We start from the raw sequence: 15,130 nt of genomic DNA, 5'->3' as shown, positions 1-15,130 counted from the left end.
CACTGGGATGATGCTTTATTTATTTATTTATTTATTTATATTTTTCTGAAGCTGGAAACGGGGAGAGACAGTCAGACAGACTCCCGCATGTGCCCGACCGGGATCCACCCTGCACGCCCACCAGGGGCGACGCTCTGCCCACCAGGGGGCGATGCTCTGCCCCTCGGGGCTTCGCTCTGCCACAACCAGAGCCACTCTAGCGCCTGGGGCAGAGGCCAAGGAGCCATCCCCAGCGCCCGGGCCATCTTTGCTCCAATGGAGCCTTGGCTGCGGGAGGGGAAGAGAGAGACAGAGAGGAAGGAGGGGGGGTGGAGAAGCAAATGGGCACTTCTCCTATGTGCCCTGGCCGGGAATCAAACCCAGGTCCCCCACACGCCAGGCCGACACTCTACCGCTGAGCCAACCGGCCAGGGCCGGGATGATGCTTTATTCACTGAGCAACCCAGCCAGGGCCTGACCTATGGTTTTGACTGTACAGATTCTCGTGACGTTTTCTCTGAGTACAGATACTAGCTGACTTCCTGTTGTTTAAAAGTGTCCTTACCATTTCTAGTTTTGTGGTTTACTATTCCTAAACTCTGGACAAGTACCTCTGCTGTTTCCTCCATTACTAGCAAAGTAATCAAGTCCAGCTCTTGTTAGTTATTAATTGTAATAGCACTCTCCTCTAATCCTTGATGAAACTATTCATTCTTCATCTGTCCGTTGACAGCACATACACATATTCCCTGTTTCTGCTATCACTTATGTTACCTTGCTTCACATACTGCCACCTAATCTTGTGCAACTAAACTGGACAGGTCATGATGGCACATCCACATTGAGTATGGTATCCTATGAAGATCTGTGCTTTTCATCAGCATAACTAGAGTAGGGTCTGAAAGCAGGAGGAAGATACCCTAGTGAGAGAAGAGATGCTCTCAGGGCCGTTCCTGTGCTTCTAGATAGTGAGATGACACTTCATACAGGCAGGAAATTTGAAAATTTTAATGAGTTGTAGAGTGCACTTGTATTTTCCACCAAAGACTGCATATCTCTGGCTGAGCTGAAACACCAAAGATGTCTTACTGGAGCAACGCGGAGCAGACTGGCATAAAACGCAGCAGACCAGTGCTGCACAAAGCAGAGCATCAGGGAGCAGAGGAGAGGGGAGCTGTCTAGCTGGAGAGGGGCCTCGCCCCAGGGCTCCTTCCAGCCCTGCTGAATCACAACTGAGCTGTTCCACAGCCTGTGCTGTTTTCACAGCTGTGGTCTGTCACAACTGAGCTGTTTTATACCGAATAGTTTCCTTTCTCACCTCACCCCAAATTGGGTACTCCTTTTGGCATTGAATGGGTGTCAGCCATCAGGTGACACTATCTAACAATGATGTAAAGATGAGTAAGACAGGCTCCCTTCAGGGAACATATCAAATAAATAAGTAAATAAATAAATGAGTTGTAAATAAATACCTTTTTCCTAGAAACATTCTATTTTGCTTCTCATATTATCCATATGATCATGAGTATTGGATTCTTTTATATATATAATTCTATATCCAATATATAGTTATTAAGTTTTTGTTATTTTTTTATTTTTCTGAAGTTAGAAGCAGGGAGGCAGAGAGACAGACTCCCACATGCACCTGACCAGGTCCACCTGGCATACCCACTAGGGGCCGATGCTCTGCCCATCTGGGGCGTTGCTTTGCTGCAATCGGAGCCATTCTACCACCTGAGGCGGAGGCCATGGAGTCATCCTCCGAGTCCGGGCCAACTTTGCTCCAATGGAGCCTTGTCTGCGGTAAGGGAAGAAAGAGACAGAAAGGAAGGGGGGGGCGGTGGAGAAGCAGGTGGGCGCTTCTCCTGTGTGCCCTGGCTGGAAATCGAACCCAGGACTTCCACACGCTGGGCAGATGCTCTACAGCTGAGCCAACTGGCCAGAGCCTATGTTTTATTTTTATGATCCTCTACTTCTCCAATACTTTCTGCTTGCTCTCGAGTAAGAGAAACTACTGACTCCTTGGCCTTTGTCTCGATCACTTAGCTCCTAGGTCTTTGGTTTATATAAAGACATCTACTTTGCTCTTTCCCATTCATGACTGCCTCTTTACCATCCCTTTTCAGTATCAGCTTATATCCATGTCATAACTATTTCTTCTACTTCTTGGTTTCAGATCATTGGTATCTCTATGGAGTATATTCAGAACCAAGGTTGCTGAGGTTGACTTTTTTTTTTTTTTTACAGGGACAGAGAGAGAGTCAGATAGAGGGATAGACAGGGACAGACAAACAGGAACGGAGAGAGATGAGAAGCATCAGTCATCAGTTTTTCGTTGCGACACCATAGTTGTTCATTGATTGATTTCTCATATGTGCCTTGACTGGGGGGCTACAGCAGACCAAGTGACCCCCTGCTCGAGCCAGTGACCTTGGGTCCAAGCTGTTGAGCTTTTTTGATCAAGCCAGATGAGCCTATGCTCAAGCTGGCTATCCTGGGGTCTCGAACCTGGGTCCTTCCGCATCCCATCCCAGTCCGACACTCTATCTACTGCGCCACTGCCTGGTCAGGCGAGGTTGACTTTTGTTTGTTTGCTTTTTCACTTTACATTTAGGAATTAGAAGTGCAGAGGAGTTTAGAAGAAGATGCAGCCATGTTAAAGAAATTAATTTATCCATTCTCTTTCCTCTTTGACTAAAACTATAGTGAGATTTTTTTCCAAAGGCTAAAAATTCATTTAATTTAGTTATTTTCAAAAGTTGATGATGCATCAAAAATTATCACTTTCTTTAAAAAAAAAATTGTTTAATGGAGCAGAAGGTAGAGAAATGTGGAAACAGAATAAGGAAAGTGGTAAATTCCACAGTACAGGCAGAGAGATTTCTCTCTGCCATAGGAGGCAGGAGAAGGAAATAGAGAAACTGAGATAGACTTAGGTGATATTCATAATATATCTTATGTCCATTAAGATTAATTGTAATCATAAGGGAAAATAAAAAAAATATGATTCCTGTGCCTTGCACTGTGCTACACACTTTATATTTATTATTTTATCTAATTTTCACAACTTCCTTAGGAGGTATGACTATTATTACTCTCTTACTACTTTACAGTTGAGAGAACAGGCTTAAAGGCCCCAGGTTACTTGCCTCAGATAATTCAGTGTGAGTAGCTCCAGTCTGACTTCAAGTCCTCATGTTCAACAGCTCTGCCTCTCTGGTAGACCTATTTGTGGATGAGATTTATGTTTATTAAGTGGGCATAAAGTTCATCTTTCAATTTATAAAACATCTTAGGAATTTTCATATCTGTTTCTATGTCACTTCATAAGAAAAAGAAAACTAAAGTTCAAAGATATTAAATAATTTGAATCCAAGATAGTAAACCAAAAATATTCAGTCAGTGTTGTCCTCCACATTTTAAAGACTGGAATTAGTTTTTTTTATTACATTTGCCAGGTTTTATCAATTTACATTGTGTGATGATATTGTCACTCTGAGCCTGACCTATGGTGGTGCAGTGGATAAAGCGTGGAACTGGAACACCGAGGTTGTCAATTTGAAACCCTGGGCTTGCCTGGTCAAGGCACATATGGGAGTTTTTATTTATTTATTTTAGGAAGAGGAGAGAAAGAAAGAGAGAGGTCGGAGAGAAGCAGGAAGCATCCACTCGTAGCAGTTGCTTCTCATATGGGCCTTGACCGGGCAAGCCTCGAGTCTTGAACTGGCAACCTCAGCATTCCAGGTCAAAGCTTTACCCACTGCGCCACCGCATGTTAGGCTCATATGGGAGTTGATGCTTCCTGCTCCTCCCACCCTTCTCTTTCTCTCTTCCTCTTCTCTCTGAAATGAATAAATAAAATCTTTAAAAATATATATTGTTGCTATGTTATTTATACTCTATAAATAACTAATTATACTCTATATGGAACTAATTTATTAGAATATTACCAGTTTTCTTTTGTTATCCAATTGCCTTTTTTTATTATAAAATTTAATGTCATTTATCATATTATATAATTTATACATTTTTGAGACAAATAATTTAAGAATTTAATATATGCATTTTGTATTAGTTATTTTTTAATGAAATTAGTATTTTAGAGACTGGTGAGTAAGATTAAAAGGAAGATTCACAGCTTAGAAAAGAAATCTTTGGGCCTGACCAGGCGGTGGTGCAGTGGATAGAGCATTGGACTGGGATGTGAAGGACCCAGATTCAAGACCCCAAGGTTGCCAGTTTGAGCACAGGCTCATCTGGCTTGAGCAAAAAGCTCACCAGGTTGGACCTAAGGTCGCTAGCTTGAGCAAGGGGTTACTCGGTCTGCTGAAGGCCCGTGGTCAAGGCACATATGAAAAAGCAATCAATGAACAACTAAGGTGTCGCAACGAAAAACTGATGATTGATGCTTCTCATCTCTCTCTGTTTCTGTCTGTCCCTATCTATCTCGCTCTCTGACTCTCTCTCTCTGTCCCTGTAAAAAAAAAGAAAAAGAGCCTGACCTGTGGTGGCGCAGTGGATAACGCGTCGACCTGGAAATGCTGAGGTCGCCGGTTCGAAACCCTGGGCTTGCCTGGTCAAGGCACATATGGGAGTTGATGCTTCCTGCTCCTCCCCCTTCTCTCTCTCTCTCTCGCCTTTCTAAAATGAATAATAATAAAAAAATTATATAAAATATTTAAAAAAAAAAAAAGAAAGAAAAAGAAAAAAGAAAAATCTTTGGGCCCTGGCCCATTGGCTCAGTGGACAGAGCATCCACCTGGCGAATGGACGTCCCAGGTTCAATTCCTGGTCAGGGCTCACAGGAGAAGTGTCCATCTGCTTTTCTCTTTCTCCCTTTTCTCCTTCTCTTCCTCTTCCCCACCCGAAGCCAGTGGCTTAATTGATTTGAGCATCTGGACCCCGGCGCTGATGATAGCTTGATTGGTCCAAGTACATCAGCCTCAGGTGCTAAAAACAATTGGTTGATTCCAGCATCAGCCCCAGATGGGTTGCCAGGTGGATCCCAGCTGAGGTTCATGTGGGAGTCTGTCTCACTATCTGCCTTCCTCTCAGTTGAAGAAAAAAGAAAAAAAGGAAAAAAAAGCTTTGACTAGGTAATATAGCAAAAGTGACGGAGTATAAAAGCAAAAAAATATTCTTGACGGAAATTTAACTGTAGACTCTCAAGAAAAATTGGCTTAAACTGTTCAGTACTATACTAATAAATTGCTATTCTACACTGCAATTATATAAAGGGACTATTGAGTTATAATCAGCGTTGTTGATATTGGACCAGTTACAAACCTTTTTGTTAAATGTCAAGATCTAAAAGAGAAAGAAATTGAGCCTGATGAGCCTTGAGAGGACAAGTCAGTTATACCAGGAATGGGATACCCTTTTAATTAAAATGTATAAATATTCATATGCTCTGGATGATAATAGCTTTAATTCCTCCCCCAGCACATAGCCAATCTAATATATGATCTACATAAAATATAAAGTCTAGCTATTGTATCATATAATGGTATGTTGAAATATATTGTGATAAGTGTAAATAGAAGGGTCAGATATATTCAATAGAAAATTCGCTGGAAAGAACTTTTATTTTTTCTCTTAAATTATCCTAAGATAAGGGAGACCCTAACTGGGAATTAAAAATATGTTAGGTTGCCTGACCAGGCGGTGGCACAGTGGATAAAGCGTCAGACTGGAATGCAGAGGACCCAGGTTTAAAACCCCGAGGTCGCCTGACCAAGCGGTGGCACAGTGGATAGAATGTCGGACTGGGATGCGGAGGACCCAGGTTCGAGACCCCAAGGTTGCCAGCTTGAGCAAAAAACTCACCAGCTTGGACCCAAGGTCGCTGGCTCGAGCAAGGTGTTAGTCTGCTGAAGGCCCGCGGTCAAGGCACATATGAGAAAGCAATCAGTGAACAACCAAGGTGTCGCAACAAAAAACTGATGAGTGATGCTTCTCATCTCTCTTCATTCCTGTCTGTCTCTCCCTATCTATCCCTCTCTCTGACTCTCTCTCTGTCCCTGAAAATAAATAAATAAATAAATAAACATCCCTTAAAAAAACAAAACAAATAAAAAAACCCCGAGGTCGCCGGCTTGAGTGCGGGCTCATCTGGCTTGAGCGCAGGCTTATCTGGCTTGAGTGCTAGGTCACTGGCTTGAAGCCCAAGGTCGCTGGCTTGAGCAAGGGGTCACTTGCTCAATCATTGAACAACTCACAATCAATGAACAACTAAGGAGCTGCAATGAAGAATTGATGCTTCTCATCTCTCTCCCTGCCTGTCCCTATCTGTCACTCTCTCTGTCTCTCTCTCTCTCTCTCTCTCTGTCTCTGTCACACACACACAAAAATGTTAGATAATGAGGACCATAAGGCTGGCCCTCAAGGAGCTTGAAATGTATTAAGAGAGTTAAGTAAGCAGACAACTACAATTCAGTGTATAAAGTGCTATGATAGTGGTAAGTGTCGGATTCTATGGAATCACATAAAAGAGGCACCAAATACCAGACTAAGGTAAGATCACTACTTTCTTTGATATGAATCCTAAAGCACTTAGCATAGTGCTAAGCATATGCTAGACATTCAAATATTTGATGTGTTGAAACATACCTGATATTTTAAAAAGCACAAATCTGAACTTAATTTTTATTTTAATCAATGTCTTTAAACTTTATATCAAAAATGCTTTTCTTTATGAATACTTTTGATGTTGCTATAGTAATGTCAGTGACTGTATAAATTAATCAGTACCAGCAGGCTAACTTTTGAATGTAACTGATAGTAGACAACAGGAAAGACTTTGTACTTTAGGAAGAGCTATGTCCCACAATGCTAGACATATAATAAATGTTCAAAAATAATTACTTAGTTTTTTAAAGCTTTAGAATTAATTCAATAATTTCCTTACTAATACCATCAAACTCTTTAAAGAAATTTCTTATTTTTAATTATTAAGATTAATTGTGCCTGACCAGGCGGTGGCACAGTGGATAGAGTGTAGACCTGGGATGTTGAGGACCCAGGTTTGAGACCCTAAGATCACTGGCTTGAGTGCAGGCTCATCTGGCTTAAGCATGGGCCCACCAGTTTGAGCACAGGGTCACCAACTTGAGCATGGGATCATAGACATGACCCCATGGTCTCTGGCTTGAGCCCAGAGGTCACTAGCTTGAGCATTGGGTCACTGGCTCAGCTGGAGGCCTTCAGTCAAGGCATGTATTAGAAGCATTGAACAACTATGAGCTGATGCTTCTCATCTCTCTCCCTTCTGGTCTTTCTCTCTCAAAAAAAATTGTGATGATAAAAGAGAAAAGAGCCTGACCTGTGGTGGTGCAGTGGATGGGACGTCGACTTGGAACACTGAGGTCACCGGTTCAAAACCCTGGGCCTGCCCGGTCAAGGCACATGTGGGAGTTGATGCTTCCTGCTCCTCCCTTCTTTCTCTCTCTCTTCTCTAAAATGAATAAATAAAGATTAAAAAAAAAGAAAAGTATGATTTTTGTGTAATAGTAAACACTATTAACCAATGGGAACTCTGAACAAATAAATTGAAGTCATATCCATGGTAAATCTGAAGAAAAATAGCTTATAATCCTTATGTGGTATACTAGGCATACTTTACACATAATTAGAGTTAGAACTAATAATGGATATGAAAAATTAGAGGTCAATGCTAAATTCTTTGGTAGTGACTATAAATACAAAGTTCATTGACTGATTCAGTAAATGTTAGGCTGGAACTTTATGATGTACACTACACTGAGAGCCAGAGATATAGAGATTAAAACATATAGTCTAGGATAAGGCAGGAAAACACCATCATGGTACAGTGTGATTCAATGCTATAATAAAAATAAGAACAAAGTGGCCTTGGCCAGTGGTTCAGTGGATAGAGCGTCAGCCTGGCTTCATTTCCCAGTCAGGGCACACAGGAGAAGTGGCCACCTGCTTCTCTCCTTCTCTCTCTCCCTCCTCTCTCCCTCTTCTCTCCCTCTTCCCTTCCCATAGCCAGTGGCTCAGTTGGTTCAAGCGTCAGCCCAGGAGCTGAGCATAGGTTGGTCTGAACACATCAGCCTCAGGCACTAAAAATAGCTTGGACTCAAGCACTGACTCCAGACTGGGGTTGCCAGGTGAATCCTGATTGGGTCGCCTGCAGGAGTCTGCCTCACTATCTCCCCTCCTCTCAATCCCCTCCCCCCAAAAAATAGGAACAAAGTATTGTTGGTGTGTGAAAGAAGGGCAGCTAATGGTACAGAGAAAAAAAACTGGTATAGATTAGATTAGTCATACAAGCTTTTGACTAGAGGCAATGTGATATCATTTTATTGTGACTGTGTCTTGTCACCTGATGTGTTTTTTAGAACTGTATGGTGTTTTTCTACTTTGTGAAATGAGATTATAAACCCCCAAAGGCTATTTATAGGTCATTTATTTGTTGAGCATATCAGCAGCTCCTCATATTGGAGTATAATTTCTCATAATACTGTAGTGTACCAATTATATCATAAACTATATTCAAGAACAGGTAGATTTAATTCAGTGAGTAAATCAGATATCTATTGGTCTACTGTTTATTATGTTGTGCAGATAACTAGTTGGAATGATTAATATGCTTTAAGCATACAGATTATAAAATTTCTCTTAAATATTTACTATATACTCTTGATCAATTTAACAGTCCTTTTTTTTGTTTTTCTTATTAAGGGTCTACTATATTTGCTGGTAACGGATCAGGGGTTTCTTACTGAAGAAAAAGTTGTTTGGGAAAGCCTACACAATGTCGATGGTGATGGAAATTTCTGTGACTCAGAATTTCATCTGCGGCCTCCTTCAGATCCTGAAACTGTATACAGAGGACAACAAGATCAGATAGATCAGGTAAATTTGTTTTGCCTTCGTCAAATTGTTTAAAATGTTCATTCCTTTCACATATGAATTGGTTATCTAAAACTTTTTTTTTAAGATTTTATTTATTGATTTTACAGAGAGAGGAGGAGGGCAGGGACTAGAAGTAGTTGCTTCACTCTGGCTGTTCATTGGTTGCTTCCTCTATGTGCCTAAACCAGGCAAGCCCAGGGTTTTGAAGCAGCGACCTCAGTGTTCCAGGTCTGCTGTCTGTCCACTGAGCCACCACAGGTGCAGCTAGTTATCCAAAACTTTTGAACTAAAAATTTATTCATTAATATACTAGTGAAATTTTCCTGACACTCCCTAAGTAGGTAAATGACCATTTATATGTACATTAATTACACACTTTAGTTCAGAAGGCCAGATCATACAGTGAAGGTTATGGTAAAGAGTTTGAATTTTATTTCATTTGTAGTAGGGAAGATGCCAAGTATATCACATGGAATTGACATGATCTACTTCACCTTTTTAAAAGGCTTCTAGGTGAAGAATACAGAGGAAGGACACAGGTATAAGTAGAGACTAGTAGTCCAAGCAAAAGGGGATGATACTTAGCCTTGGATGGTAGAGATGAAGAGATATGTGCATATTTGAGATATATTTTGGCTAATCAGAAAATGTAGAAAAAGGAGTCTTGAAGATAGCATGCACTGAGTAAAGTGTAGGTGGATATTCTAAGTCTTAAGAGTCCAACCAAGTTAACAAAGAATATACCACAAATAGAATTCCCATTTAGAACTGAGACAGAATAGATTTTTGCCTGCTATAGGTGAGCAGACTTGCTGCAATGATGTGTTTATTACTAGAAGTATAACAGCGATATGACTTCTCCAACTGAGGCAGAGATATGATTATGTTAAATGATTGATACATGTTTTGCTGATAACAATTTAAGTGCATAGAGACTAGGTTCACTTAGTCAACATTCCTTGAGCAGTTATATTCCTGGTACTATATGTAGGTCTTGAGGAGACAAAGATAAATTATTCAGTTTGCCCTTAAAGATTCTGCAGTCTAGCAGGAGAGGCAGTTATTTGACCAACTAATATTATTAAGTATATGTTACTATAGAATGGCAATTTGAATAGCAGGGTATGAATGTATAAAAGAATACTTAATTCAAACAAATGTCATTGTCAATATTTCTAGGACTTTAGGCTTTTCTTTGAGAATCATAATAAACATACCCATTTTCCTTCAGGAGCGATTATAGAAGCATTTTCTTTTAAATATTACTTAAGAGAAATATGTGAGATTTTTCTAACCATTTTATGTATAAAATATTGGAGCAATAGATCGCCACAGGAGATCCAGTTGTAAGGTATTGAGACAGACAACATACACACATACACACATGTAAATGGTACTTGATAGTATCTGTGAAAGTAGCAAGGAGTGCATTTAAGACCATTAAACTTGGCAAAGAGCAGAGTTTGAAGAATCGAAAAATTTGAAGAATAAATTTTTCTGTGTGTGTGACAGAGAGAGAGACAGAGAGAGGGACAGACAGGAAGGGAGAGAGATGAGAAGCATCATTCTTCATTGCGGCACCTTAGTTGTTCACTGATTGCTTTCTCATATGTGCTTTGACTGGGGGACTACAGCAGAGTGAGTGACCCCTTGCTTGAGCCAGCAACCTTAGTCTCACGCCAGTGACCTTAGGCTTTAGGCCAGCGACCTTTGGGCTCAAGTCAGCGACCATGGGGTTATGTCTATGATCCCATGCTCAAGCCAGCGACCCTGCGCTCAAGCTGGTGAGCCTGCACTCAAGCCAGATGAGCCTGCACTCAAGCTGGCAACTTAAGGTTTTCGAACCTAGATCCTCCACATCCCAGTCTGACACTCTATCCACTATGCCACTGCCTGGTCAGGCTGAAGGCTAAATTCTTAATGTCATTAAGATAGTCATGCTAGCCTGACCTGTGGTGGCGCAGTGGGTAAAAGCGTCGACCTGGAATGCTGAGGTTGCCAGTTCGAAACCCCAGGCTTGCCTGGTCAAGGCACATATGGAAGTTGATGCTTCCTGCTCCTCCCTCTGTTCTTTCTATCTCTTTCCTCTCTCTGTCTCTTTCTCTCTCTGTGTCTCCTCTCTCTAAAAAAAATGAATAAATAAAAATGTAAAAAAAAAAAAAAGATAGTCATGCTAGAGCCTGACCGGGCGGTGGCGCAGTAGATAGAGCATCGAACTGGGACGCAGAAGACCCAGGTTCGAGACCCCGAGGTCGCCAGCTTGAGCGCGGGCTCATCTGGATTGAGCAAAAAGCTCACCGGCTTGGACACAAGGTCTCTGGCTCCAGCAAGGGGTTACTCGGTCTGCTGAAGGCCCGAAGTCAAGGCACATATGAGAAAGCAATCAATGAACAACTAAGGTGTTGCAACGAAAAACTGATGATTGATGCTTCTCATCTCCCTCGCTGTTCCTTTCTGTCTGTCCCTATCTATCCCTCTCTCTCTCTCTCTGTCTCTGTAAAAAAAAAGATAAGTCATGCTAGATAGTACAAGGATTTCACAGCAACATATCTTCTGAAGTTCAGACTTTTTTTTTCAGGGTATTTGAGGAGAGGTTTCATTCAGCACTAATTCTTAATTAAAGTGGATGTGAGGTTATATAATGTAACTTTTCACCAAAGATGCATCACCTTTTCTCATAGGAAATAACTTGCATGTGTGTATATAAGGCAGAGATAATGGTTTAGTAATTGAACATGACTGTATGGTGGATGACTCTGTTCACTTTAAAAATCATGTTTTGGCCTGACCAGGTGGTGGCACACTGGATAGAGTGTTGACTTGGGACACTGAAACCCCAAGGGAGCTGGCTTGAGTGCAAACTCATCGGATCGAGCATAGGCTCACCAGCTTGAGCTTGGGATCATAGACATGACCCCAAGGTCACTGACTTGAAGCCTGAGGTCACTGGCTCAGCTGCAGTCCCCCCGGTCAAGGCACATCTGAGAAGCAATCAGTGAACAACTGAAAGTGTCATAGGGCCTGACCTGTGGTGGCGCAGTGGATAAAGCGTCGACCTGGAAATGCCGAGGTTGCCGGTTTGAAACTCTGGCCTTGCCTGGTCAAAGCACATATGGGAGTTGATGCTTCCAGCTCCTCCCCACCTTCTCTGTCTCTCTCTCCTCTCTCTCTCCCTCTCTGTCTCTCTCTCTCCCTTTCTCTTTCCTCTCTAAAATGAATAAATAAAATTAAAAAAAAAATTTTTTTTTTAAATCTTTAAAAAAAATTTTAAAAATAGAAGTGTTATAGGCTCCGGCTGGTTGTCTCAGCCATAGAGCGTTGGCCTGGCGTGTGGAAGTCCCGGGTTCGATTCCTGGCCAGGGCACACAGGAGAAGCACCCATCTGCTTCTCCACCCCTCCCCTTCTCCTTCCTCTTTATCTCTCTCTTACTCTCCCACAGCCAAGGCTCCATTGGAGCAAAGTTGGCCCAGGCACTGAGAACAGCTCCATGGTTTCTGCTTCAGGCGCTAGAATGGCTCTGGTTACAACAGAGCTATGCCCCAGAAGGGCAAAGCATCGCCCCCTGGTGGGCATGCCAGGTGGAATCTGGTCAGGTGCATGTGGGAGTCTGTCTGACTGCCTCCCTGCTTCTAACTTCGGAAAAATACAAAAAAAATAAATTAATTAATTAAATAAAAGTGTTGCAACTATGAATTGATGCTTATCTCTTTCCCTTCCTGTCTGTCTCTTTCCCTCTCTCTTCCTCCCTCTCTCTCTCTCAAAAAAAATTAATTAATTAATTAATTAAATGAAAATCATGTTTTGAAAGAATATTTAATAAATAATCTTGGGAAATTCTTATGATTTTTTTCAAACACAAGACTTTTATTACATTAAATGGAAAACATAATAATTTTAGGGGTTAGGAGATGTGTTTGAGTTTGTATGTGAATAGAAAAATTAGATGTATCTGTGTTATTAACAGTAGCTATCTCTGTGTAATAATATTATGGTTATTTTAACTTTCTTATTTTTGGTTTTCTGTTTTGTCCTAATTTTCTATAGACTTGTTTCTTTTGTAAATAGGGGGAATTTTATTTTTTAAGTTCTCTCAAACGCCTTACATACTGCTTCTAGAAAAATTTTCAAATGAATTCCAAAAATATTTAGAACAGTGGCAGCATCTCTGAAATAAATTTATATTCCCCAAACTGAAAAACTTAGAAAACTTTTTTTTTATATATTTAATCTCTGATGTGTTTTTTAAAAGTTATTCTCATAGTTTGGTAGATAAAACCTCTGTATTTATATTCAGTAGTTCTTGGGTAAAGTCTCATAGGTAAAGATGGTCATAATTTAATTTTTTAGGACTATCTTATGGCATTATCTCTACAACAAGAACAGCAGAGCCAAGAGATCAATTGGGAACAGATACCTGAAGGAATCAGTGATTTGGAACTAGCAAAGAAACTCCAAGAAGAAGAGGATAGACGAGCTTCTCAGTATTATCAGGAGCAGGAACAGGCTGCCGCCACTGCCGCTGCTGCCGCTGCCGTCTCTACACAGGCTCCGGTAATCTGGTGTTCTCATTCTAAATATAATGATCGCTTAAACAATAAAGAAATCTGTACTGAGATGCAAAATTTTAAATTAGATATTTACTCTTCAAGGATGTTAGCATTTTAGCAGTCATTAGGTTTTATAACACTATCCTATTTTTGTCATTATCTTAACATTTTTTTCACTTTTTGAAGTTATTTTTACTAAGGTTCTAATGGCAAGATTTTTCAAATTTATTTTTTGGCCTGGCCCATGGTGATGCAGTAGATAAAAAATCAGCCTGGGACTCTGAGGTCCCAGGTTTGAAACCCCGACGTTGCCAGCTTGAGCACAGACTTGCCAGCTTCAGAGTGGGGTTGCCAGCTTGAGCCCAAAGGTCACTGGCTTGAGCTAGGGGTCACTGGCTCAGCTTGAGTTCCTGTCAAGGCACATTTGAGAAGCAATCAATGAATAACTGAAGTGACACAACTATGAGTTGATGCTTCTCATCTCTCTCCCTTTCTCTCTATCAAAAAAAAAAGAAATTTACTTTTTGTTATTAATAGCTACAAAGAATATAAACCAATTTAAACACTCTTTTCTGTTAATTAGAGGGCAGTAGGAAGTACTACCAGAAAGAATGTAGACTTCAGAGCTAGCCAAATGTTGATTTGCAATTTCAGCAACATCTTAGACAAAGTCCTCTGCCTCTTAGCCTCATTTTCCCTGTCTGTAAAATAAAGATAATACATAATTCTTAGATTTGTGATTGAGAACAACTAAAACCATTCCTGATATGTACTAAGTATTAAATAAAAATTATCACTTTCCCCAGTTGAATGTTTCAAGCAATAAAAATGTGACTATTAAGTGGGTTTCTGTATGTTAAATTTTATTGCATTAAATGAAAAAGAATCCCCTTTTTTTATTTATTCATTTTAGAGAGGAGAGGGAGAGACAGAAAGAAAGAGAGAGGAGAGACAGAAGGGGGGAGGAGCTGGAAGCATCAACTCCCATATATGCCTTGACCAGGCAAGCCCAGGGTTTCGAACTGGCGACCTCAGCATTTCCAGGTCGACGCTTTATCCACTGCGTCACCACAGGTCAGGCCCAAGAATCCCCTTTTTTATTTTTAACTGTACCATACCAGAACTGCTCCCTTGATTTTTTTTTTTTTTTCATTTTTTTTTTTTTTTTTTCATTTTTCTGAAGCTGGAAACAGGGAGAGACAGTCAGACAGACTCCCGCATGCGCCCGACCGGGATCCACCCGGCACGCCCACCAGGGGCGACGCTCTGCCCACCAGGGGGCGATGCTCTGCCCATCCTGGGCGTCGCCATGTTGCGACCAGAGCCACTCTAGCGCCTGAGGCAGAGGCCACAGAGCCATCCCCAGCGCCCGGGCCGTCTTTGCTCCAATGGAGCCTCGGCTGCGGGAGGGGAGGAGAGAGACAGAGAGGAAAGCGCGGCGGAGGGGTGGAGAAGCAAATGGGCGCTTCTCCTGTGTGCCCTGGCCGGAATCGAACCCCGGTCCTCCGCACACTAGGCCGACGCTCTACCGCTGAGCCAACCGGCCAGGGCTGCTCCCTTGATTTATATGTATAAGAAAGCAAGATGCAAGGGATGAAAAATATTTGAATATGGAGGTCTCCATTAAAATAAGTGTAACATACCTATTTCTAGTTCAAATACTGACTAGCCCAAGCATAAAAGTTAAAACCTGCCATTTATTGATTTAAAATTAAAAATTAAAAAA

The 15,130-nt window shown here is 41.3% G+C and overlaps 1 protein-coding gene across 1 annotated transcript in view; it reads left to right on the top strand.

The window, feature by feature from the left end:
• MINDY2 (MINDY lysine 48 deubiquitinase 2) overlaps window positions 1-15,130 on the top strand; it is a 78,365-nt gene that overhangs the window by 61,848 nt on the left and 1,387 nt on the right. Inside the window, exons 7-8 of the mRNA XM_066276044.1 lie at window positions 8,683-8,856; window positions 13,205-13,408. Of these exons, the coding sequence (XP_066132141.1) occupies window positions 8,683-8,856; window positions 13,205-13,408 (378 nt within the window). The remainder of the gene's footprint in view (window positions 1-8,682; window positions 8,857-13,204; window positions 13,409-15,130) is intronic.

The sequence above is a fragment of the Saccopteryx bilineata genome, chromosome 4 (assembly GCF_036850765.1).
Source record: "Saccopteryx bilineata isolate mSacBil1 chromosome 4, mSacBil1_pri_phased_curated, whole genome shotgun sequence".
In the NCBI taxonomy this organism is placed as follows: domain Eukaryota; kingdom Metazoa; phylum Chordata; class Mammalia; order Chiroptera; family Emballonuridae; genus Saccopteryx; species Saccopteryx bilineata.
Note: the sequence above shows the minus strand (reverse complement) of the source record. Positions and strands in the feature narration are given on the sequence as shown.